The following is a 25748-nucleotide window of genomic DNA, read 5'->3' as shown; positions in this document are numbered from 1 at the left end:
CTCTATCATTAAGGGCCCGTAAAACGGACATCGGCGACATAATAAAGTATCCGTCCGCTCTCGGACAAAAGGAAGAGGAAACTAACGGTCGCAGGAACGTTTTCTGCATGGTGAATAGCACATGACTGCATGCCGGTGTGATCAATCATCACTGTGAACTCCATAAAAATGTGAACGGGACTTTTTTCCTTTCAAGAAGCTAGTTGGAGCAATCTCATTTCCCAACCATAAAAAAAAGGAGACTGCAGAGATTTTAGATGATGCATTTATAATGTAATGCAACATTTTCCCGTCACACAACTGTGGCAAATGGGAGGCCTAAAATCAACCTGTATACCTAAAAAAAAAAAAAAAAAAAACACACTTGACAAGCATGAGTCTGGCAGATCCCACTGCAGTCATTTTAGCTGGGCAGAGTATATAAAAAATCCACAAATAATCTAAAGAAAAAAAAGAAAAACGATTTCCCTATTACCTTTCTAAATCGTACGTCTTTTGGGCGACAAGACGTGCTCGGAGTGTGCCTATAAAGATGGCCGTAAGCTAATTGGTACAAGCTAAGGCCCGTTCGAAGAGCACCCTCCTCACATATGCAAGGAAAGAAGAGCAAGTCCTTAACCGTTGTTCGCACCTTCCATTTTAGCTGTGCAAACCAACAAGTAAAGCCCCCCCCCCTCCCCCTCCCCCCTCCCCCTCCCCCCCCCCCCCCCCCCCCCCCCAAAAAAAAAAAAATCCGCTTAGCAACAACATAGCGAGTCTGGAAGTGAGGAAAAAAACAAAAAAAAACAATCAAAAGTAGAAGAGACGGGGAAGAAGTGACGTTGTCCGACTGACCCCTTCCCCCTCTCTTCTACTTTTAGTTGTTCCAAAGTTTTTCACACCCTGTCTCGGGTGATTTAATAAAAAAATGGCTGCGTAGAATCTCGATTTGCTTACACATCGCGGAAGTATGCATCGATTTTTCAAACGACTTCGAGGAAGCATGAAGCACCGCGAGAGGGTCATTATTCTTGCGCAACACCGGGCCCTAAACTCCGAATGAGCCTCACCCTCTCTCTCTCTCCCAACCTCCGACAAGAAACAGAAAAAAAAAAACGAGCCAGCCACCAATTGCGTCACAGCCCAGAGGCCAGGTGGGCGAGAGCAAGAAGAGGCCGCCACAATTTATTCTGGGACTCGCTCGGCATCCGCACAAGGTCGCTACTACAGCAGCAGCAGCGGCGGAGCGCGTGCGCGCCGGCCTTTTGCGCAACACGCGCCGGCTGGATCGGCCGCGCGGTCGGCCAGACTGCTTCCGCCAGCATGCTTCTTGCGCGAATCCAGAACAACTTTATGTTTCCACAAGAAAAATGTGTGGAGTGGACGCGCCGCTGCATGTGTTTGTTGGACTTGGATGTGAGACGTGGATGGATGACGCAGCAGAAACGTTGACTGAAAGGATGTGCGGCAGACGGGCTCGGGAATAACAACAACCCACGGGTCTTCCCATCCAACAACGTCCGCAACAATTTGCACGTTGTAGGTACAAGGCGTTTCTTGTCGGGCAAGGCGTTTTTCATGCGACGTCCGCTTATACAAGCATAGTGGAGCCCTCAAGGCACGTCTGGCCACTTTTAACATATCCCTCAACTTTTCTGTCTTTTTTTTTTTTTTTATGTGGCGCTGTCATTTTTGGCGTTACACGCGTAATAGATCTTGTGCCTATGATATGGAAAGAAAGCGGTGAAATCATGGCTCAAAGTCAAACTTGTCGTTTCCTTAAAATAACGTCTGGTGTTTTCGACCTCACGCATATTGTTAGCTGGCCGAGCTTAACTGTCTAGCCTCGGCCTGCGTGTCGATTTCGCACACAGGATGTGTAACGTATATCCTCAACAACATAAAGTACATGACGCTTATCGAGCGCGCGCCGAGTGTCAAGCTCGACTAAAATCCCCTTTCACGGTTCGTGGGATGCGCACGTTCGCGATTCGGAGAACTGAGCCTTGCCTGGGTACAAGAAATCATTCTGCGGACAGAAAAACGACACGAAAGAGACCTATTCATGTAACCAAAGTTAATATGACGAAACTAATCCCTGGAGAAGGGGAACAAGAGGGACAAAGGACAGACATAAATCTCCAAACACAGCTGGTGCGCGACCGAAAAAAATCCGGTATCGAACCCGGGACCTCTCCATTACAGGTGGAGCTTTGCCCCTCCATGTTCCCCTTCTCCGGGGGTTATTTTCGTCATTCTTGTCCAGCTCGCTCGCACCTTTGCATTTAATTGCATTATAACCATAAAGTTTATATAAACGTTATTTCATTCCTTCACAAACCGACGTCGCATTACCAATTAACGAAACGCCAGCACACGGCCACCGCTGACAAGATCAAAACGGTCAGTGTCGCGGAGGACCAGGATTATCGCCAAGTCGGTTCAGCCGACCCTATACAACAGATTTATCCCACTTCTGATAGTTCCGTCCACCCTCTGATTGGACCTTTCGCTTCTGCATTCCTCATCAACGAGATCAAAATGAACTTACGGCGAGCAGTGAGCAAATTGGAGCTTCTCAAGAGCACGCTCGCAAGCATGCACAGACAAACAAAAAGCCGATGAGCTCACGGGACATGACCTTCGTCGTGTACGCTCGCAAAGCGAAGCACGGAAAAGACGCCAAGGATGACAATCAACAACTACTCGCGTTCTCACGCCCGAACCCGCACCGTCAACTCGTCGAGCAATAAAAACATTAATGGGCGACTTACTTACGAAACGTTATTTACGTAACAATAAAAAGTGCCCTCTTCCCCGAGTGCTGCCGAATACATTCTTACGACATCACACGTGCCGAGCTTCAAATGTGTCCGCGTATGTCGCAACCCAAAAAAAGAACTCTCGCGGCGTGCTGTGTCCACATCTTGGGATGTCACGAACTCACCGAAGTACCAGATCCGACTTTTTCGAACCTTGAATTTCGAAGTTCGACAAAAAAGTTCGACTACTATGCGTATAATACATGCCTTGCACGTGACGTCACGCTAGGGAAGCATAAAGTGACCACTGACGGGACAACGGGACCACGGCCGGAAAAGCGGGAAAGGTCCCGCTTTCCCGGCCGTGGTCCCGCTGTCCCGTCGGCGTGCTTGTAGCGGACGGCGTTTTGTCCCACTTCAGCTCCCCGAACCGTGAATCGATAAAGGATGCGGTTAAACGAAAAGGTCGCACAAGTGAGAGAATGCTGCCTCTGATCAAGGAACAAGATATGACAAAAATAATCCCTTGACAAAGGGAACAATATATGCTCGGCAGAGAAGATGCTGAAGGTTAATTTGCTTATGACACGTGAACAGTACTATGGACATAGTACACAAAAATAAACACATTAATACTAAAGAAATATTCCAACCAAATGTGTTAGATGTGCGTGCCAAACAGTATGCAAATTACAAGAAAAAGAAATGTGCACGGTGTACACGAAATTAAAAAAAATAAAAAAGGTGTGATTTGTTACTGAAATTTAAACTTTTCAAGTCTAGATAGCTTGTGTACTAACAAGCTATCGAATTAAAATTTTATATACTGTAAACGAGTTCACTTTCGAGGCCTCGATACTTCGCGAGTTTTGCGATTTGTGCACGCTTCGGGAATATTTCGCGGGTACACTTCGCGATTGAAAGCGGTAAGCTGTGCGTTCGTTTTGAAAGTAAAATATTCGTGTGATCCATCTTTTTTTCTTTTTCGCAACATTTTTCAACTTGCGAAATTCACAAGAATTATGTCCGCGCAAAAATTTATTTTACAGTACCTGCACTTACATAGCGTAAACGTCGGTATTTGTCCCCTATGGTCTAGTATTTAAAACAGGCTATTCTTCAAATACATCGCTTTCCAAAATCTCAAATGTCGTTTCGCGAAAGTGGGATGACACTGTTTAACAAGCCAAACTTCGTCAAATTTTGCACAAAAATAAATATAAAAAAAAATCGAATGTTTTTTTTTTAATTAGTTGAACTTCGCAGGTTGGACAAAACTTGGCGAGCGCGTGATAAGGTGGCAGAGGAGGTGTTGCATAAGCCCGTACCACGTGCGTGTCATCGACGTTTCGTGACAGCGGATCAGAGGACGACTTCGTGGTGGTCAATATTTCACGCGGAGAAGGAAAGACAGAGAGAGAGAGAGATTTCGGCAGGTCTTCTTGGTGACCTTCTCCGCATATACACCTTCTACCTTTGCTTCTACCTCCAGCTTCGAGGCACCACGCCCTGCGCTCGATAAAACTCGCCGTCGACCACATGGTAACAACGGAGGCATCGTCACCATTCGTAGTCGACGTCCACAAACGCGTGCATGCCTCCTTTCTTTTTCTTCTTTATTGCGTGCGGTTGTCTATCACAGTGACTATACTGCGTGGTGCTCTTCAAAGACTCCAGGCAAGCGATCGTACTGTACTGGCTATTTTTTTATACCCTGCCTAACTTCTAACGACGAACTTGTTTTGCGTGGGAAGCTGGTGGGGAAACGACGTATCTGAGTAGTTCAAGCACTGCCATGAAAAAAAATAAAATAGCAACTGTGCTGAATGTCTATAACTTAATTGTAAACAAATAAAATGCTATCAATATTTACGGCAAAAGCTGGAAAACAAAAAGAAGCAACGTTGTACAATTTAGGGCAAGAGTTAAAACAAAGGTTAACAATTTAAGGAGTTAATCTAGAAAGGGCGACTCCGTGGTAAAAGAACAACAATAAAAAAACAGTCGGAGATAAAATAATCAGTAAGCCTCACATGAGATGGATTATCTGTTGGCCAACGATTGACAATTTCTATTTCTACGGGATGAAAGCTTAGCTCGGTCCCATCCCAGAAAAACGGATAAAATGTCCCTAAATATTGAAACGGGAGTAGTTTTTTTTTTTTTTAACAGTTCCGATAAAACTCCTTGTAAATTCACAAATATATATATATATATATATATATATATTGTGGGCTTTGCGGCCCGTCACCGCGCAAAAGAACTCGCGCTCCGCGCCCGGCCAGCAACGTGCGCGCGAGCCACGGTCGACTCTCGGGGCTCGGCAGTCGGTTGGCTGCCACCAGAAAGTAAAGGTGTGTTTTTTCGGAGATCTGCCTCGTTGGTCCTTCTTGCGGGTGAGCAGTAGCACCGAACCCTACAATATATATATATATATACATATAATATCGTTTTGATCTCTATTCATACCGCATGCTACATTTTAACTTGCAATCTTATCACTAAAAAAAAAAAAGAGAAGAGTTTGGGGAAACTTTCATCGCTGTCAGGGTTTACCCAAGCCTCACCCCCGCCATCTCGATCCAACATGCCGACGAGTCGGGCACAGTTTCCGCATCGGCCTACACCCACACCACAAAGACGTGCACGCTTACGTCCGCTGTAGTCACCTACAGGGTGAGAACAACAGGGCGGTCTTTCCGTTCTTCCTCTTCCAAAGCGAGCTATGTGTAGTTTCTACCTTCGATGCATAACACTTCGGTGCCTTGCAATGCTTCGAGCGGAAACAAACGAAAAGTCCCGCCGTTCTCATCCTAGACAGAACCAGAACGGCACGGAGGTTCTTAAGTTATTCCCCTGCGAGGACATCGATGATTCTTCGGCGACTGTTGATCCTCGAGCGTGCTGCAGCAAGGCCACCCTTACAAAAATATGAAACGAGTTTCAATTGAAAGTCATTCAACTGAATAGAAACTCAATTGAAACTCATTGATCATTTTTGTAAGGGCACGGACATCCGAAAGAGACGTCTCGCCGTTCTCACTCCCATCAGTGACCATACGGTACTATATCTACGGGAGATCCGCTGCACTTACTGCGAGTGCCGGTCACGCAGAGCCTGAAGCTCGCTGCGCAGAGCAGACGCCGCCGGCTGCGACGCCCAGTCCAGGTACGACAAGACGGGCTCTGCCTTGCGGCAGGCGTCCTCCACTTGGTGTCCTAACGGGTCCGACGTCACTTGGGACAGGAGACTCTGCGAAGACCACCACACGCACCACCGCCACCGCGGTCTAGAACGGCCGAAGCAGTTGTTTCCGGTAATATAAACGCGTATGTCCGAAGACCCTACCAGACCTCCCAGCTGCCCTAACCCTAACCACGCGCCCGCGCCTTCCCCCACACACACGGAAAGGAACACTGTGTACTGACTGCATGCGGGCGCGATGGAAATCTTGGCCCTTGCTGCCCGTGCACTTCAGGAAGAGGAGGGGGAGGGGTCTGGGCTAAATTTAGGGAGGACCACGGGTCGCAGTCTCCGACGTGGGGGTCGTCGGAATCTTGGGACCGATTCAAAAGACAGTCGTCGTCGTCGCCGGCCGCGGGCGTGAAGACTATATGGGAAGGATGGATATATTCAAACGAGGACTCCACGCCTGATCGCGATTTCTCTTGGCAAAGTTGCTCCCTCCCTCCCTCCCTCCTCCCTCCTCCTCCTCCTCCCTTCCCCCCTCTTCCTCACTCCGTTTTTCAGACCCTCCACATCTTAAAGCAGAGACGGGGATGTTTGTTTTTGGCGCCCCGGGAACCTGCAGAACAGCTCGTGCGTGACAAATACAAGGCACAGACTTGTTGTTTCGCGGCGTGACTAGGTCACGGTGACGCGCAATATCCAACCTTGATTTGAGAAAAGGACGATGACGACAGTGGGGCAGTAGGCCTCCTGCGCTGAAGCTTTGAACAAACTGTAGCGCCCTCATTTTGGGTAGTACAAGATTACCTGATTGAGCCTCGCACTACTTATGGCACGTTGGTTGAGCTTTTTTAATTCTGTGTGGTGCTGAAGAACGAAAAGAACCTTTGGACGCCAGAAATCGGCCAGACTCAACGTTGCAAGACAATCGAAAGTGCCAAATTCATGACACCACTGCTAGGGTACGCGTCTCTTATCTCTGGGTGGTGACGTCAGAACACCTGTGTCGCAACGCTTTCATTTTGTTTTCTTTTTCATGTCTACTTTGGAACGCATGAAACGGCATCTCTTCGCTCACGCTCTTAGCGTCTTAGCTTTGACGGCGTTCGAATTTTTGTTTCTTTGTATTTTTATCGTGATCTCGCGCTCCGCACCAGAGCAGGCACGCTTCTGCATGCGTGACAGTTGGAGACGCTAAAATTTGTACTACCCAAAACAAGTCCTAACAAGTCCCTTTTCGCAGCACCCCCTGGGCAACGCAGGAGGCCTATGCACTCTCCCCGTGAGGAGCTAGGATAAGATAACCGGTGTAGTGCGCCTATAGGGCTCCCTTAGAGGTGTCAGGGCAACTCCCTTCCTGAGATAACGCTGTCTGTGCGGTGGGCATTCGAGCAACGCACATCCGCATCCACACACACCAAAAAAAGTTATTACACCCTTAAAGGTGTAAAGCGACTTGTCCCAGCGCTAGGGTGTAATTTACCGTATAGCACCCTTTTTCTATTCCCTTTATATACTTTTATTTGTTAAAGATGAAGGGTTTGCTAACTTTCCACACCCTTTATGTACATTTTAAAAATAAAAAAAATATTCTACGTAACACCACCTATTTTACGATTAAAACGACGTATTACTTGAAATAAAGGAACTGAAAAGGCGTCGCCACTGAAAAATTCTCTGAACCACCCTTTTAACCCTTTTAACACCTTTAATGATGTAATAGTTCCCAGTGAACAGGAGCTTTGTGCAGGAGGGAGTCGGAACGCCGGTGCGACTACGCACATGTGAAGGAGACTTGCAAAGTTTTAATTAACCACTGCCACTGAGTGCTTCACTCGCTTGCTAAACTGGTGAATACGTAAGTGTCAAGATTTGTAAGCATGAAAGCGCACATGAACCCATTTAAACAAATAGCATGAAGCGTTAAAAATCTGAAAATGCCAAAAAAGCATACGATAAGAATTAATTAGGTCAGTCCGCGGGACACAAGAGCGTGGGGTGTTGACGCCACTGATTCGGAAGTGAAATATTACAGAGAAGCTGTTTATGGCTAGAGTTCCATGGATTTTTCGTGTGCGTGACCAAAAACTCTACGCTCGCACCGCCGCACGCCCACGCCTTCCTCGTATAAAAGATTCGAAGTAAATAACCAAGATAAAGCGAGCGTTGACGTACGCGCGTGCAAGATGCCATTTGTTCTAGGATTTTGCTTTAGAACAGTTACTGCTGCAGACGCCAGCACGTGCGGCGCGTGGAACACCATTCCCTGCATTCTCCTTGATGCTTGTGTAATTCAGCAATAGGTCTCTTCAGTAGATTACGGTAGTTATCAATAGGCACCGTTTTCAAGATCAGTAGACTCTCAGGTAGATAATAAGGGTTTCTCGAAGATTTGCCGCTGTGCAACCCGCGTCGGCCATGCGCTCGCACCGCCCTCTCTTTGTCATCGTTCCAAGCGTTTGCGTGCCTAGTTTCCTTTCCTTCCGCTCTCCCGGGGTGGCGGTCCCGTCGCGCGTGTCTGCTTTCTGCCGGGTTACGGACCCGTCGCACGTGTCTAGTCTCCTCCGGTTCCACGGGGCGGGTCTGTGTCGTCTGCTAAACAGCTCCGCTTTTCATCCACCTCCACAGAGTGGAATGGCTCATGATTTTCTTAGTCACAGCTACATTCTTTAGTTAGCTAATTAACGATTGCTACGAGCTGCTTATTTCAATGCGAAAGCATGAAGTGTCCCACGGAGCGAGCCCACGTCATCAGCTTTAAAGCCGCTCCAAGCGGCGCCTAAAGTCCTTTCTCCAGGTGAAGCCTCGATCTGAAGGCTCCCAGCTTTGAAGCCGCGCGAAAAGCCTAGACAAACGGCACCTAGTTTCCCCACTCCCATTGAAGCGCAGTAAAGCCGAAATCTGATGGATTTTGGCTTCGGTCCCATTTGCTGGCGCGCATCATAGTTTCAAGGAACGAGGCTCCCATTGGCCGCTGCGCGTCAGTTTTAACGACCGCCACCCCATAGCGCTGCGTGTCCGCGCCTCCAACGCGCCAATAACACGAACCGTCTGGCCGCCGAGCGAGGCAGCGGCTCCACGCCCAAGGTCAGCGCGGCGAGGACAGCGCGCGCTCGGCCGTCGACGCAAGTACGCCGCAGACGAACTAAGGGAGCGGAAGAGCGGCGTACATGCTTTCGCATTCACAACTCATACGAAGTGCTTAGGCGTACCTCGAGTCCTTTTTTTTTTGTCTAATATTAATGCAAGGAGGGTGGTAATTTTACTTTGCGAAAACAATGTACAAGAGTACGAGAGCTTTCTCAAAATTCTTGTTCCAACGTGTTTTTATTTTTCAAATTAAATCTACTTTGGTACAAATTACCGATTCGGTAAAAAAAAAAATTGAGACATCTTTTCAAAGAGCTCCCGTCCACTTCTTTTTTTACAGTCCAGGGGTGGCCAAGCTGCGGCTCTTCGCGTGTTAGAGTGCGGCTCGCGGCTCCCCCACACACACATTGCTGCGCTGCGGCTAAGCGCCAGAGCGAGGAGCAGCCAGCCGCAGAATCGCAATCCTTCAAATTTGCGGGAACCAAAGTGTAGACTGGTTACCGTTATCCTACATATGTTTATGCTATTCAGAAACTCTCGTTTTTTACTCGAAGCAATAAGAGATGCAACTTTGTCGGGGGGCTCATTGGTAGCGTGAGAGGGGTGAACATATTTTTTTAAAATACAAAAAAAAAAAAAAAAAAAATGCATAGCAAATTGGTGGGCAAGTGTGTTGCACGCGAAACGTGTGGTTTCAGTCCGATTCTTCTGGGATTGATGCCTATACGCTCTCGGCACTCTTCATCGGTTAGTTTAGCGACTGGTTTAATGCGTGGCATTTACGCTCGACGACAATTCCTGGAACGGATATACCAACGACCTGAACCAGCCAATCAACGTTGAGCTAGGGGGTGTGATGTCATCCACTGGTTCGGCCAATCAGCATCGAGTTAATCGGCAGCTCCACTTTTTGGCTTCACAAATTTCTAGACCCCGATCGATGAGACAAAGCATGCTTCACATAAAATAGTAAAAAAAAAAAAACTATTTTTGAACGACGTGTCAATATAGAAGCATGTTTTGGAATCGCTCCTCGTACAAAATGCGTCTTGCGACGTAAAATGTTGCGCTCCTTCGTTTTTTCGGGGAAAGATTTTTTTTTTGTTTTTGTTTTGTTTGGAAGTTCAGAAAGCTTTGGCAAAATTTTTATAGTCAGTTATTTGCCTAAAAAATGGTTCAAAACATTAATAGATACATCTGAACTAGTAACAAATGAGAAGTTACAATGGTCTTTTTTTTCTTTAGTAAATCTATTGCGTCTCTAAGTTTGGTATGAGAGGCTCTACTGACAACAGTGAAAACGTGAAGTCAAATGTAGTACGGAGCAATGTTACCTCAGTTGTGGAACTCCCGCAAAGGGAGGTGCCCCCCCCCCCCCCCCCCCCCCATCACTCACATCAGTCCGCTTCCCGACGCTTGAAGCGCAATCTACATCTCCATTTCAAAACGGTGTGTTCCATAGAGCACAAATGTATTCCATGGAATACCAGCCGTCCCCCAGAAACAGCACGTCGAACGACGGGAGGCGAGCCGTGGGGGGGGGGGGGGGGGGGGGGGGGGGCCGTAACTGAGTTAATTTAGTAATTTTGGTATGGGGGAAGTACAGATTGCTCCCGACAAATTACCAACAAGAAAAAAAACACGCCAGCAAAGACAAAACAAAAAGAGATCGAGGTACACCTAAGCATTCCTTATGAGTTGTGAACGCGAAAGCACGCAAGCCGCTCGTCCGCTCCCTTTTTCGTCTGCTGCATACTTTTCGTCGCCGGTCGGCGCGTGTGCTCCCCTGGTGACCTTGGACGCACCGCGCTGACGGACACGCAGCGCCATGGGGTGAGCGGTCGTGGAAACTGACGAGCGCAGCGCCGTCGACGCGCACCAGCCAATGGAACCGAAGGAAACTATCTGCCGTTCTCGCGCTTCAGACTGATGACGTCAGCTCGCTCCATGAGACAGTTAATGCTTTCGCATTAAAAATTAAAGACCTTAACAACTTCCTGTAGTGCCGAATTAGAGCGCAGTTCTTTGAGGAGGAGGAGAGGGCACGGAGGAGAGGGTATGCCCCACCTCCTCCTCCTCTCCTGCTCCACTCCCATCTAGTGGGAAATTTTCACTAAATTCCCGCTACATTTAGTGGTAAAAAATCCCCGCTAAATTTAGCGGAAATATTTCCCCGCTGAATTTAACGGGAAATTTTTTGCACTAAATATAGCAAGGAAATTTGTCCGCTAAATATAGCGGTTAATTTTCTCCTCTAAATTTAACGGGGAATCTTTTCTGTAAATATGGCGGGATAACGTTTTCCTGAAAATTTAATGGGTAATTTTTTCCACTAAATTTAGTGGGAAAAATTTCCGCCAGATTTAGCGAGAATTTTTTCTACTAGATTTAGCGGGGAAATTTTTCTATTAAATTTAGTGGAAAAATACTAGCTAAATTTAGCAGGAATTTTTGTGCTAAATTTTGCGGGAACATTGTTTTGCTAAATTTTGCGGGAATTTTTCCTGCAATACTTAGCGGAAAATTCTTTCCGCTAAATTTAGCAGGGCAATTTTTCCGCTAAATGTAGCAAGGCATTTTGTCCCGCTAAAGTTAGCGGGGAAATTTTTTCGCTAAATCTAGCGGGGAATTGTTTCCGCTGAATTTAGCGGGAAATTTTTCTGTTAAATTGTTCCACTAATCATAGTGGGGAAATTTCTCCGCTAAATTTAGCAGGAAATGTTTTCCACTGATCATAGTGGGGATTTTCTCCTCTAAATGTAACGGGAAATGTTTTCAGCTAAATCTAGGGAGGGAGAATTTTTTTTAACAAATTTAGCAGAAATTTTTTCGCTAGCGTGGAATTTTTTTTATGTGAATTCTAGTGCAAAATATTTCCACTAAATTTAGCGGGGAAGTTTTCCACTAAATTTAGCGAGGAATTTTTTCTGCTAAATTTAGCAGGGAAATGTTTTTGCTAAATTATTAGTGGCGGAAATTTTCCCGTAAAATTAGTGGGGGATTTTTTCCCGCTAAATTTAGCAGGGAAGTTTTTCTGCTAAATTTAGTGGGGAAATTTTTTCGCTAAAACTAGCACGAATTTTTTCCACTAGCGCGGAAGTTTTTCAGCTAGATCTAGCGGGAAATTTTTTTCCGCTTGCGAGGAATTTTGCCACTAAGTTTAGCGGAGAAATTTTTGCCTAAATAAATTTTCCTGCTAAAAGTAGTGGGAAAGTTTTTTGTTTGATAAATTTATCACAGAATTTTTCTTTTGCTAAATTAGCAGGGAAATTTTTCCACTAAATTTAGTGGGGAATTTTTTCCACTAAATTTAGCAAGGAATATTTTTCTGCTAAATATACCAGGGAACTTTTTCAGCTAAATTTAGCAGAAAAAAATCCCTCCTCCTTCTCCCTCGTGATGTCACATGTGACGTCATTATGGAAACGTCCCATAATGCAAAGCGCGGTCAGGGGCGGATGCAGGAATTTCCTGAGGGGGGGTCAGGTGTTGGTCAGCATGCCATAAGCTTAGGAACCCCCTCCCCCTCTCCTTCGTTTTACGCCCTAAAATTTACACAAGCAGAAATCAAGAAGGGGGTCAGGACATCCGGACCCCCCCTCTAAATCTGCCCCTGAGCGCGGTGATGGTGACGCCGCTCAAGCCGGAATCGGGTGCCTAAGAGCTGCACTTTAAAAAGAATGTCTGCTTGACCTGCAAGTTACACAACTTTTGATGCCACCCCACACGAGTGTCAGAAACAGTTTAAATGTTGGTTTTGGCATCACCTTCATTTACCGTTTTCTCAATATAGCTATTTTGAATTTTGAGGTAATAAGTAGCATGCCATGAAAAACAAAGCCTGGGTATCCTGAAAATGTGTTTAGATATAGGTAGCTAAAACAATCTGCCAGAGCTTTTTAGTGACCCAAACTGCGCAAATCTCCTTAAGGGGTGTCCAAACAGGATACCACAAAACGCACGACTCCGACAAATCGTGCGGCACTCCGCTTCCGGCCGCCGGGGGAAAATTTCCCCCTGTCAAATCTGCGAGGGGGAAGTTCCCCCCGTCAGATCTCCCCCTTGCTACCTCCACGGCGGCCCTGCTCTGCTCATCACGTGGGTCCGGAGGGGGCAAGCCAGGCGAGCGTGCATCATGTCCAAGGTCGTGTCATCTTCCAGCAGTTCTGTGGATTGGATCGAATTCCCGCGGCTCTTTTTCCAAACATACCTCATATAGACAAACAAACCTGGTTGGTTTGGAGTTTAATAATATAAATGATATATTCTTCAGTTCTCAATGTTTCTACGTACAACTAAAAGTCTCACTGTTGTGCACTGCACTTTATTTTTTTTTTTTTTTTCGAGCTACGAACATGGATTTTGACGAAGAAAGCTGAGCCGGGGCGGTCGAAACGCATGCTTCGACGCAGGAATTTCGCAAATCCACCTGAAGCCGGACCTCTTTGGCCTTCCTGCCGAGGTGACGGCGGTAGCAAGGACGGCGACTTCGTGAGCCGCGGGAGATAGACAGGCATCAGGCACACCATTGAGAGGGTGCCGTGTGACGTCAAGTCTGATGAACAGCGGCATCAAAGAAAACTGGAGGAGGCGAGGAGGAAAGTCGTGAATTTGGCTTGGCCGGTGTGCAATAGACATTTGACCGACGACTACCTGACGCAATTTTGACGATTTTTGCAGGAGTCGTGTGGCCTGACGATTTTTGTGGTAGCCTGTTTGGACAGGCCTTTACCGCAGTGCGACAAGTCCGCGGGGTGTTTTTTTTCCCCACAGTGCACTAGTGCCACGTTGGAAGTGTGCTCAAAGGGGCTCCGACCGAACACGATTTCTTCTGTTTTTTGTCGGGAACTTGTAGACTCGCGCAGCATCACGTCCCATAGCGTAACCCTGTGGCGTGTCAAAACAACACAGCATGCCACGTGATGCTGGTGATGTCACTTCCATGTCTCTTTTTCGTGTCGGTCTTTCTTTGGATAACCTACCCCTAGAGTCACTTAAATGTAGGCTATGCCTAGAGTGTCGGTACACCGGCCCTTCCCCAAATCTTTTGTGGGTGCTGCCATTTTCGTGCCTAGCAACTGGCGATCGTTGCAATTCAACTCAAACATTAATGTATTTATTTGAACACTACCATTGGCTAGAGCGGGATTTAATGTATTAGCACGAAATGTTTTTTGGCTAGGTGCTTGGCATTTCGAGGAGCCCAGATAAGATTGGCTAACGGGTGGGAAAGCAGGAGTGAGGTTCCCCTGTAAAGCCATTGCTTTAAAATCGACTTTTAAAAAGGCAGCACGTAGCAGAACATTCCATTCACGACAGTCCGGTGGAAGCGAGCTCCTAACCAAGGCGTAAGCTCCGCCAAAAGTCCACCCCCAAAACGCCTACCTGAAGCGCCTCCTCGCTGGCCACCACGTCGAGGAGTCGAGGCTGCATGGCCGCGAGGTCGTGCTCCCGCGCCTCCATCGTCGCGCGTGCTCGCGCCAGAGACTGCGACAGCGCCTCCCAGTGAGCCAGGGCCTGCACGAGCCTCTCCTTCCGAGCCTGCAGTTCGTCCAATGCCTTCTGCCAACGCTTCCCGAGAGACGCCGCCTGCGCGCCGGGGAGGTCCCCGCGTGCTTTGGGTCCCGACCGCCGCTCCAGCGAACGTGCCGCCTCGGACAGCTGATCGAGCAGGGCTTGACCGCGCTGCGCGTCTTCCTGGAGCCGTCCCAGGGCTTGCAACTCTCGCCGCAGCGCTCGCGTCGAGTCTGGACGTTCGTCGGAAGGCTCCAGCTTGGCAACGAGCGCTTCGACCTGGTCACGGAGCCGGCCAAAGGTGGCCCAAGACGCGAGGTCGCCCTGCGCCGCGTCGAGGGCCGACCGGGCGGCAGATGCGAGGGCGGTCAGGCGCTGTTGGAGGGAGGACAGTTCTTGTTCGGGGAGGAGGCAGGCCTCGTGGTCCATGGTGGGCCGTATTTGGGTCAGCAGGTTTTGCAGGCTGCGGAGGCACTCTCCGTAGCCCGTCGTCTCCGAGCAGACGTCCTGTCAGAGAATGCAAAATGCTCTCGTAATGACCGAGACATTGAAGGCCGAGTCACGCGTTTGCATTTCAGTGTGACTGACTGATCTGCTCAGCAGCGAAACATCATTAGATGTCTTTGCAAGACATCTAAGACGTCTTGGAGACATCTTCAGAAGATGTTATGTAGCCCTGCACGGCCTTGTGGCCCCTTTCTGTCTCACAAAATCCTCTCTATTGGGCCACTGCACGTCTAGTAAAATGTTGTGTAAGATGTCTTGTTGATGTCTACAAGATGTCAAACAAGACATCTTTCAAGATGTCCTCTGGTTAAAAAATATAGAAGCATTAGGTGAATTCAGTTATAGCTGAACTAGAGGACAGTAACAAAACATCCTAAAATGAATAGTCAGGGACAGGTTAAGAATTCAGTACGCTCCACCTCCAACATGCACATGTTCCCTTCAGCCATGCTTTGGCTATGCGTGCAATTAAGTGTTATCAAAGACAGAAAACTTCCACCTGTTGAATTCTTAACCTGTCACCGACCATATATAGAATGCTTTGTTCAAATGTCTACAGGCCATCTTCCCATCTCGCAAGACATCTTATAACTGTCTTATAGACGTCCAGAAAAAATGTCTTGCATAGCCCAAGACGTTCATGGCCCACTCAAGCTAACCGTTTTAAGATGCCTTGCACTCTTTGAGCAATGCCTCACCCGCAGCTCCTTGCAACGGCTGTCCAGGCCGTCGAAGTCCACACCGTCCTGTGCGGCAGCCACGGCACCCTCTGCCCGGTCCAGCCAGTCCACGAGCGTGTCCCGCTGTGCCCAGTAGTCGCGGCGTACGGCCCTGGCCGAGTCGAGGTAGCGGCTGCGCTCCTGCAGCTGCTGGGGCAGCGTGGCACGCAGTAGGGACAGCTCGCTCAGCGCCTCCTGGGCCTGGCTGGCCAGCAGCTCGCTGGGCAGCTCCTGGAACAGCTGCTCCTGCAGCTCCTGGGCCTCCGCCAAATGGATCTCTGCCTGCTGCTGCAGGGCCTGCAATGGGAAGACCGCAGGGGTGAAGAGACGTGTGCACCTTGGAAAAGAGACAGCCACAGCTGCCAACAATGCCAAAATGACCTAGCTTAAAGGGATGGTGAACCGAAATTTGAATTTCAGAAAAAACTGCAGGAGATGTAGGCAGGACACTACAATCCCTACAACACTACTAGTAAGGCGATATCTCAAATGGACAGCCGTATTTTTGGAAAAAGAGGTCGAGATTGAACCAGGCCGACGAGGCGCGTGACGTCAACATACCTTGTTTCCTCCTCTCTTCGCTTCGCTCCCTCAAGGTGGCGAGGTGGAAAAGACTCGAGGCCGTTCCCTCTCATTTCTCAACATTTCTGTCCAATGCGCCTCCTTTTCTTGAAAAATATGGTCACCCGTTCGAGATATCGCTGTATGAGTGATGTTTTGGTGTTTGTAGCATCCCGTTGCACGCTTTTGCCGCGTGTTTTGGGAAATCCAGATTTTGGTTCAGCATCCCTTTAAACTAACCTAACATAGCTAATCTAACCCTGCCTAAACTGAACTAACCTAATCTAATCCTAACCTAGCTTAATCCCAATCTAACCTTGCATAACCTAACCTAGCTTAATCCTGACCTAACAGAACCTTAACATGACCTAACTTCAATTAATTTAGCTTAACCTATCCTATCTGGTTAAGATGGCTCGTCGCATTCATTGCAATACTTTTTAAACTGAGAGGGACTATAGACATGTACATAAGCCATGTTCTGTCATACGAAAGAATAGAGGTAGGTTCAGTGACTAAAGGACATGCAGAATGTAGTAACATTTCCATAACATAGACTGCCGTAAAATCCCGAGCAAGCGCCCAGTGAAAATTTGGATATAATCACGTAAAACTGGGGGATGGGTGCTTCTTAGGTCAGTGATATGTAAAGATAAGTCTTCTGTGTATTTCCCGAATGTTACGAAATTGACAAATCGGCACTTATTGTGGAATGGGTGGATGCTCGGTATCTTACGGTACAGTCCTCGATTTTCGGGCACCGACGCAAAATCTCCGCACCCACCTGATGGCTCCGGATCTCCGCATCCACGCTGTCCGGCTGGATGGCGAGCGGTGGTCGGCTGCGAGCGAGGGCCTCGTCGGCTCGCAGCCCCTGGAGGGCTTCTTCCAGGGCGTGCAGCTGTCTCTGCTGCTCGGCCAGCAGCGTCTGCTCCTGGGCACGCAGGCCCTGGATGGCCTTGCGGAGGGACCCCAGCTGGCTCTTGAGGTTCGCCAGGTCTCCCAGGAGGGTGTTGCGGTCCACCGAGGACCCCTCCTGCGCTATGGCTTCGCCCTTGTCCTGCGCCGAAGTCAGCTGCCCCTCGGCGTCGGCCACCTGGGCTGTGGGCAGACGAGGAAAGGGAGATGTCTCTTGCACAGATTCCAAATAGCCAGACAGAAAGTAACGAGCATGTGCTGGAAGCTGGACATTCAAAGGAATGTCCAGCTTTCTGCCGTTTTCATTCCGTCGGTGACGAGGGAAGTGCCCTCGTCCTGGCCACTCACCGAGGAGGTTCTCGTACTGGGGCAGCTTCTCGGCAGCCGGTTTCTTGGCCTTCTCGAGCACGGCCACGGTGTCCGTGAGGCGGGCCACAGCCTGGGCCACCTGCTCCCGCAGCTGGTGGTACTGCTGCCGCAGGGCCAGGGCCTGCTTGGCACGCCCCAGCTGCGTCTGGCCACGCTGGAGCGCGGACTCACAGCGCTCCGATAGACGCCCCACGGACTCTGCCAGGGGTCCGGGACCCTGGAGCCGCTCCAGCTGACCCTGGAGGTCCTTCAGTTCCGAGAGAAGCTTCTGCGAGAATCGGAAAGGATGTGGTGCAGTCAACGATTCTGTGTGACACTCGTTGGCCCTTTCCCTCTCTTCCCGAGGGAGCCACGCTTGAAATAAGCTTCTTGAAAGTGCTAAAGTGGTGGCCGAAACTTTGCTAAATGACTCCGCTCCTTCAAAGGCTCAGTGTTCTAGATAAGTTGGTTCATCTCTAAAAAACTTAAGCTCGTCAATTGTTAATGCAGATGCAAATGTTTTGTTGGGGATAGTAGTTGGTATTTATTTATATCGAGACAAACATAAAGAAAACATAAAAATAAAGGAACATCATATGAACATAAAGACATCATATTAAAACAGCGCACAAGCAGAGAGGAAGAGAAGTGACCACATTACTACATATGAACGTAAAAGAACACAAAAGTAAAGCTATATAAAGGGGGATAAAGTAACACAAAGGGCATAAAGAAACAGGAAGGACATAAAGGGAAGGGAAAATATTTATAAAAAGGTGCGAAAAATTGGAGCGTGTAATCACATTTCGCTTATTTGTTGCCTAACCCCTCGTGCTTGCATTTTTCATGTTGTTAAAAGCCTACAGCATTCTTACCTGCAGAGCAGTCAACAGCACCTCCGCGTCCTGTACCGCAGGCCCCAGAGAACCGCCAAGGGCATCCATCCGTCGGCAGAGCTCGTCCAGCTCCTCACTGGTCTGGTCCAGCGCGGAACGCCTGCGCTGGAGCTCCGCAAGGGCCTCTTCCAATGAAAGGAGACGTTCCTCGGCCATCTTCTCAAGTCTGCACGGATGGCGCAATGCAGGTAAGCCAACTTGTAAGAAAACACTAGTGCTGTACCTAAAACAGGAACTCCTGAAAGCTTTAAATTTCAGGTGACGTTTCAGTAAAATTATGCTGTCTTTTAGCTTACGAGGAGATCGTAACCTTAAAAATAAAAAATTAAACAAAACTTCCAGCCTTTCCACTCTGGTGAAGAAGGAAGACCAGCGAAGCTGTACAATGGTGGGACGACCTCAAGGATGACTTCTTGGACGACCTCAAGGACGACTTCTAGGTTGACCTCGAGGACGACCTCAGGGACGACGTCTAGGACGACCTCAAGGACGACACCTAGGACAACCTCAGGGACGACCTCAGGAACAACCTCAAGGACGACTTCTAGGACGACCTCTAGGATGACCTCTAGGACGACCTCAAGGATGACTTCTAGGACGACCTCGAGGACAACCTCTCGGACAACCCTAAGGACGACGTCTAGGATGACCTCAAGGACGACTTCTAGGACGACCCCGAGAAGGACATTTAGGCCGACGCCTAGAGAAATTCAGCCTTCCCTCTGGTGAAAACCAGAGGGGAAAGGCTGGAAAGGTTGCCGCCATCTATGAGCGAGGACGGCAAACTGGGTGTCTGGTTGCCGCCGTCGCTCATAGATGGCGGTAGCTGTCCAGAGTTTTGTGTCAACATTTGTTTGGTACCGAACACAATCCTGGGGAACCTAGCCCTTAACAGTTTCGCTGTAAAACACTTTTTTAAATTTAGATGTTACAAACAACATATTTTCTAATTAGTACTACGCTCAGGAAGTGCATATTTATATAGTTATGTCGACTCAGTTTCATAATCAGGCTAGCATGTTTTAGAAATCTTTTCCTGTTTCTCCAGAATTAATTTTTCCATCAAAACACAAAGTTTTGCCCGTGGTATCTTTGGATCTAGAAATTAGATCTTAATATGTTTCAGAGTTGAATACCTCATAAATCACAGAATGCAAGAGGGCTATAGTATGTTGCAGGTTAAGAAGGTAGGGTGGGGGAAAGGAAGGTGGGAGAGGAGGAAGTGGATGCAATGCTGGCAGAGAAGGTTCCTGCTCCCCTCACCAGTTAGGTCCATTTCCTCCTCTCCCACCTTTCTTTCCCTCGCCCTACCTTCTTGAGTTGCCACCGACTATAATACTTCTGGAGAATGTTAACTAGAGAATTTTCTAACTGGCAAAGACTGTAATAATTCATTTTTAATCATCACCAAAATTGTCTGTCGTCTATGTGTTCCTCTTCCCTGCCCTTGTCCTTTTGTGCGCAACTGTAACTATGTTCAAAATAACTTCAACTTGCAATGACTTTCTTAAATTCTTTTACAGTGTAGACCGCATATAACGTATGTCGCAAGAGTCGCGAAAATCCGCATTATAAGCGGTACCGCGCTATAACGAAAACATCAATTTTTCAGGCCAAAATATATGCCATAAGACAACTTACCTATGTAAAAGAATTTATTTTATGTTAGATGAAAAATAAAGCTTATTTTGAGGAAAGTCTTTATTTCACCAGATTATGGTCGGTTGCAAGCTAAGAAAAGACCGGAAATGCCTCTCAGAGGAAAATTTAATCCTACGCCGAGAAACGCCAGCCAATCGTTTTCATGACGTCACAAATCCGTGGACCAATCGCAATCCTTTTGAAAAAAAAAAAAGCTCAACATGGCTGCTGGCCCTAGCAACGCGACGCTAGTTTCTCGTGACAATTATTCTGCTTTTTTGCACCGTGTTTTACGTGCCCGAGGTTACGCCATGAAATCTTAATGGTATCGGCTTACGTTTGCAGCAGTTTTTGTGCGACAACGTGAGAATCTAGCGACGCTATCGTAAACGAAAATTTCGAAGCGGGCGCGAGGCTTAGCACTGCTGAGAGGTATGTTAGACGGTATGTTATACAGTATCTTGGACAGAAAATGAATTGAGAAGATGGTACATTGGACATGACTTTCTTTCTTTACTAAACAGCTATTTCGTTGACAAAAACGTATTCTAACTTATTTAAATGTCCTGAATGAATCAAATAAATATTGTAGTAGTTTAAGACACGTTTCCTGGAGGAAGAAAAAGCAACGTTGCTAGCGAACTACTTTCTCGACAGCGGAGGCACTTCAGATGGGCGCAATGCGCTTGTGGGTGGAGCTAAAAGATTGTTCTCAGGTTGCATCCGACTATAGTATACTTCTCTCTCAAGTGTGTCACAGATTTTTAAAGAAATTAGCGACTTTTGCCTGGTGCAGCGCTCAGCCTTTTAACGGTGTCGCGGGTTGCGGACGGATGTTGCGAGCTATAGGAGGCTATGTGCGAGCGTTCAGGATTGCTAACCCTAATCGCTTTTCTCCGGTGATAAAAACGCGTCAAAATTTGCATCCTTTATACGATATGCGCCAGTAATATCTTCAACTTGAGCACAGGGATGAAATGCTCCAAATAAGAAATCCGGGCGATGTTCGAAAACACAAATGCTTAGAAATCACCACTGTAGTCGAAGTAAACAAACACGACGACACGGGCGTTTCCGCCGTCTTGAGAATGCTTCCACGACATCGTTGCACAAGTAGGTGGATCTTCCCTTCTAGTACGTGCTGGGTTATCATAGCGACACACAACAAAAATTCACAGTCAAGGATAGCGCTTTTACGCGGAACGATGAGCTTCCACCACGCCGTCTACGTCGACGATTACAACCGACGCCATGTTCGCGGATAGAAGCAGCCGGCCCTCGACCGGCATGCAACGCACGCGAACACTTCTCCTAGACCTGCAATTGGTCTATCGTTGCGGTTGTTTTCCAACGCAGTGGAGGGACCTTCCCCGTGGGAGGGATGCACGCACGCGAACGACACGTGCGTGTGTCCCTCCGTCGCTATGGCAACTGAAACCTCTCTCTTCGCTTCTCCCCGCTTCTTTGAGCAACCTCCTTGCCCCGCGTCTTGCCCTGAGAGTGCCGCTTGCGGCTAGCGCCGTTATCTAGTGTCGCACAGGGAAGCGTGCTCGCTGCGTTGGCCGGTCGGCGAGCTGTTCCAGAAACCGCACTATAACTGGTATTTCCCTTCGTGCGCCTGCATTTTAAGCGGTATGTAATTACATAGAGTTCTCTGGGAGGCGAACCAGTGGTTTAAAAAAGCCGCGTTATATGCGGTCGTGCACTATAAGCGGTTACGTTGTGAGTGGTCTATACTGTACCAAGCTGCACAGCCCCCCCCCTTTCCTTTTTATGTAATGCCAAAGGGTTTTCGAGGTAGTTTGAATAAATAAATAAATAAATAAATAGAATTATGAGAATGGTTTTGTTCCACTCTCTACTGTTTGTAGAACAAGCAGAAATACTTTGTGCCATAGTTTTTGATTGGGGTGCTGTAAAAAAAGTTGGACAGAAACGTTTGTTATAAAGTTGAGATTTTTTTTATAAACATAATACGTAGGACAACAACAAGCATATGTTTCTGCTTAGAATAAAAACTTACAAATGTGAGAATTTCCTATAATTTTAGCGAGAAATTACAATAAAATGTTCAAGACCGAGATCTAGAGCAACTCCATTTTTTTTTATTTTGTGGTTATGGCAGTCGTCACGCCTGAATTTGTTACACATACCTGTCCTTGCGTTCGGAGAGGAGGCGCACTTCCCGATTGGCTCCCGCGGACGGACCCAGCTTGCCGGCCAGTCGCTTCATCTTGGCGAGGTCCGCGGAGAGCCGGCGGCCATTGTCCCTCACCCGCGTGTGCGCCGCCGCCTGCTCCTGAAGCACCTCTTCGCAGGTTGCCAGGAGCAGGTCTCCCGCCATGGAAGCCTCCATTTCGTTGAGAAGGAGCTCCGCGGCGGCGAGGGCCTTGCGGTACTCGTCGTGCAGCTGAGACAGCTCCTTCAGCTGCTTCAGCTTCTCGGCCAGACTCCTCCTCAGCTCCTTCACCCTGTCGACGGGCTCTGGGGTGAGGCAGCAGGGCGCGAAGTTACCACCCACTTTAGGAAGTGACCCAATCGATGAAGAGTGAAGAAAAAAAACGGTGAAGTCAAAGATGAGGTGAGCAGACATGTTGCTTAGCCAATGGTATAGGCAGAGAGGGGATTTTGGGGTCTAAACCCCCTCCTCCCTATTATTTATGTCTAGCTGCCCAGCACCATAGCACATTGTGGGGAAATCATTCTGCTCTGTACGGTACATTGTAAGGGTGTAGCGAATATATGTAAAGTTCTCACAGTGTCTCATAACAATGCGATGTCACGTGATGCGACATCGTAATGTCACGTCGAGGAGTCATTCGATGTCACAGTGTCGTGTGACACGATGCAATGACGTCAAGTCATGGAATCGACCGACATACGGAGCCACGTGACGTAATGTCAGGTTGGGTCGCACGACACTACGATGTCGCTACGACATCAGGCTGAAAATATAAATGTGTGATTGTCATTTACGGATATTGTGGATCATATTCAGTCTATTTATAAACACGACGGATATATTTCAAATTTCGTTGAAGTATCCTTTTAAGAGTGGAACGTGATAGCTAATAGGGTTGTGTGAATATTCGAAATTTCGAATAGTAGTTTCGAACAATACACTATTCGATATTCGCTTCGAGAAGAACCGCACTATTCGCATTTTTCGAAGTGCTGATTGCGGCGGGTTAGCCCCGTTGAGTGCGCTTCTCACGTAGCACCGGTGCGCTGCGGAGAAGCAATACCCGCAGAAGCGAGCTCCGCGGGTGTTGCTTCTCCGCAGCGCACCGGTGCTTGGTAAGAAGCGCATTCAATGGGGTCACCCGCCGCGATAAACACTTGGAAAAGTATGAGTATTGTAATTGCGTGCTTGGAGGTAAAGCATACATTCAAAGCAGGATGGTGCACCTGTGCCGACTGTATTCGAAAATAAATGAAAAGTTTGTGAATGTGTATATCTACATTGTAGTAAAAGTTTCAAAATTAAACTGTTATGCAAGAGTATAACACCAGACCTGACACCAGACCTTCTGAGGTCACAGTTCATAAATATAGATAGATTAACCTTAGTTTATAAATAAACAAGTGGAACAACCTTCACAAGTTTAGCTGGGGTTTTGTCTAAGTATTATGCAATGGTAGTGAAAGGCGTGGAAAAACTATTCGATATTCGAATAGAAAATATTTGGGAAAAACCACTGTTCGCTTCGAATTCGCTTCGAACTCAAAATCCACTATTCGCACAAGACTAATAGCTAAACATATAAACTCCCACTCATTCCCAAGCCGGGCAAGCGTCTCTGCGTGGACTAGTCAGTAGCGTGTCTGGCTTGCAACCGAGGGGTCGTGGGTTCAAATCCCACCTATAATTCTTCAAATTTTTTCTTTGAGCCAAATGAATTACTTTATAAAGTGAAATCATTTGAGACATGTGGCGACCTTTAATTCGCATTACATGTCACGTTATAATCGCTTTCATTCCTGCATGACGTCACGTTTCACGTGAGCATTGTGGCTTTTTTTTTTTAAATTCCTGCACGAGGTCATGTGGTTGTGACGTCATGACCCTATCGAACAATCAGAATTTTCCTGTCACGACGCCACCGAGGCTGACGCCGGCTTTTCTGTGACACAAACTCCTTAACGCTCTTACGTTAATGCTATGCATTCAGCGCACCTTCAAAATCACGTCACAATGTCACGTGATGCTGCGACATCATCGAGGCTACATCCCCGACACAAAATCCCCAAGAGCCGGTTGTTTGACTTGTTGTTTGACTAAAGAAATTGAAATTGTTTGACTAAAGAATTCGAAATTGTTTGACTAGTGGAAAGACGTTCACCTTGCACCAACTTCTGGAGGGCAGTGCAATCGTTCGGCTCGCAGCTGGACTCCAGCCCCTTGCCGTGGCGCACCAGGGCGGCCAGTCTGCCCTCTTCGAACGACTTCACCTCTTTTTCCATGGCCTGAAAAGATACGAAAGCGGGATACTCGGGATATGGGCAACCAGTTCTTGGGATGCACCACTTGTGCCAATGGAAGTCATCACCAGTCTAGGTCTGAACAGGTCAAAACAATTCAGTTTATCAAAATAAATAAAATAAGTGCAAAAGAGAGCTACGCATACGCAGCGCCAACAATCGACTGTCATTTTTTATTCGCAACAAACACATTAACATAAAAGATACAAAGAAAAAAAGGACAGGGCATCCTCAAACAAGAGCCATAGTGTACTTTTTTGAGCTATTTTTATTCTGATCGTGAACTGACCCTCCCAACTACACACTTGCTGCAGTTCAACCATATAACTTAATTCCTAATATTAAAAAAGAAAAGAACAGCGAAGAAGTAAGGGTTGTGCCAAAATGATTGATCGCTGATTCGAATCAAGGAACTTTGATTTCGTGAACATGCCCCATTTTTCTTGGCCGTTTTCTTGCACCGGATTATTCCCTACAGGGGAGCACGTTCATCCTAGGCACACAACTAAGTTTGAAATGCAATATTTCCAGTTATTAGGGATGCACAAATATTGATTTTTCACTTCGAAGCGAATATAAAGCGAATATAGTTCCTTTGTTAGAATAATTTGGAATCGAATAATATATTTTCAAAGAAGCGAATATTTGTGGCCGTGAATATGGTCATGATAGAAAACCCTCAATTTATTTACATCAACGTGTTATCAGTGTATGCTTGATGAATGAACTCTTCGACAGTCGAGTTTTTTGTCCCCAAAGATGTTTCATAGTGGTCCGGTTTTGTTTCCAAAGAAATAGTATAAAGGAAGGGTTAATGTACAGGTTTTTTTCTTAACTATCACGTGGAGCACATACAGTGCTTGCAAGCTGTTTAGGTTTAGAAGCATCAAATAAAAATATTGACAGCGAAAAGTTGTCGCCTTCCTTCAACTCGGTTTAATTTTGACACGTCTGCTTCTGCGACATTCCAGCAGCTCCAGGTACCTAACCGGAAATACTTAACAGAGTTCCTCCGTCGGATGATGAGCTCTCATCCTCTGAGTTTAATTCCGAAAAGCGTCGCAAGTATAAATCGGAAGAGCCAGTGCTCCCATTGGACACCACTGGCACCTAACCAGAGTGGCCGGTATGCAAGGTGAGC

The 25748-nt window shown here is 47.4% G+C and overlaps 2 protein-coding genes across 2 annotated transcripts in view; both read right to left on the bottom strand.

The window, feature by feature from the left end:
* LOC120847720 overlaps nt 1-22607 on the bottom strand; it is a 123553-nt gene extending 100946 nt beyond the window's left edge. Inside the window, exons 1-7 of the mRNA XM_042288676.1 lie at nt 22279-22607; nt 18464-18650; nt 17589-17877; nt 17107-17423; nt 15741-16058; nt 14407-15042; nt 5837-5994 (exon numbers count right to left, since the gene is read on the bottom strand). Coding sequence (XP_042144610.1) covers nt 5837-5994; nt 14407-15042; nt 15741-16058; nt 17107-17423; nt 17589-17877; nt 18464-18650; nt 22279-22481 — 2108 coding nt within the window. The 5' untranslated portion in view covers nt 22482-22607. The remainder of the gene's footprint in view (nt 1-5836; nt 5995-14406; nt 15043-15740; nt 16059-17106; nt 17424-17588; nt 17878-18463; nt 18651-22278) is intronic.
* Nucleotides 22608-24403: 1796 nt separating this feature from the next.
* Nucleotides 24404-25748, bottom strand: part of LOC120847711 (nesprin-1) — a 45596-nt gene continuing 44251 nt past the window's right edge. The window contains exon 31 of the mRNA XM_040219577.3: nt 24404-24592. Within this exon, the coding sequence (XP_040075511.3) occupies nt 24404-24592 (189 nt within the window). The remainder of the gene's footprint in view (nt 24593-25748) is intronic.

The sequence above is a fragment of the Ixodes scapularis genome, unplaced genomic scaffold, assembly GCF_016920785.2.
Source record: "Ixodes scapularis isolate PalLabHiFi unplaced genomic scaffold, ASM1692078v2 PGA_scaffold10__122_contigs__length_95168666, whole genome shotgun sequence".
NCBI classification, from domain to species: Eukaryota; Metazoa; Arthropoda; class Arachnida; order Ixodida; family Ixodidae; genus Ixodes; species Ixodes scapularis.
The sequence above is the reverse complement of the archived record's forward strand: the minus strand, read 5'-3'. Positions and strand labels throughout refer to the sequence as shown.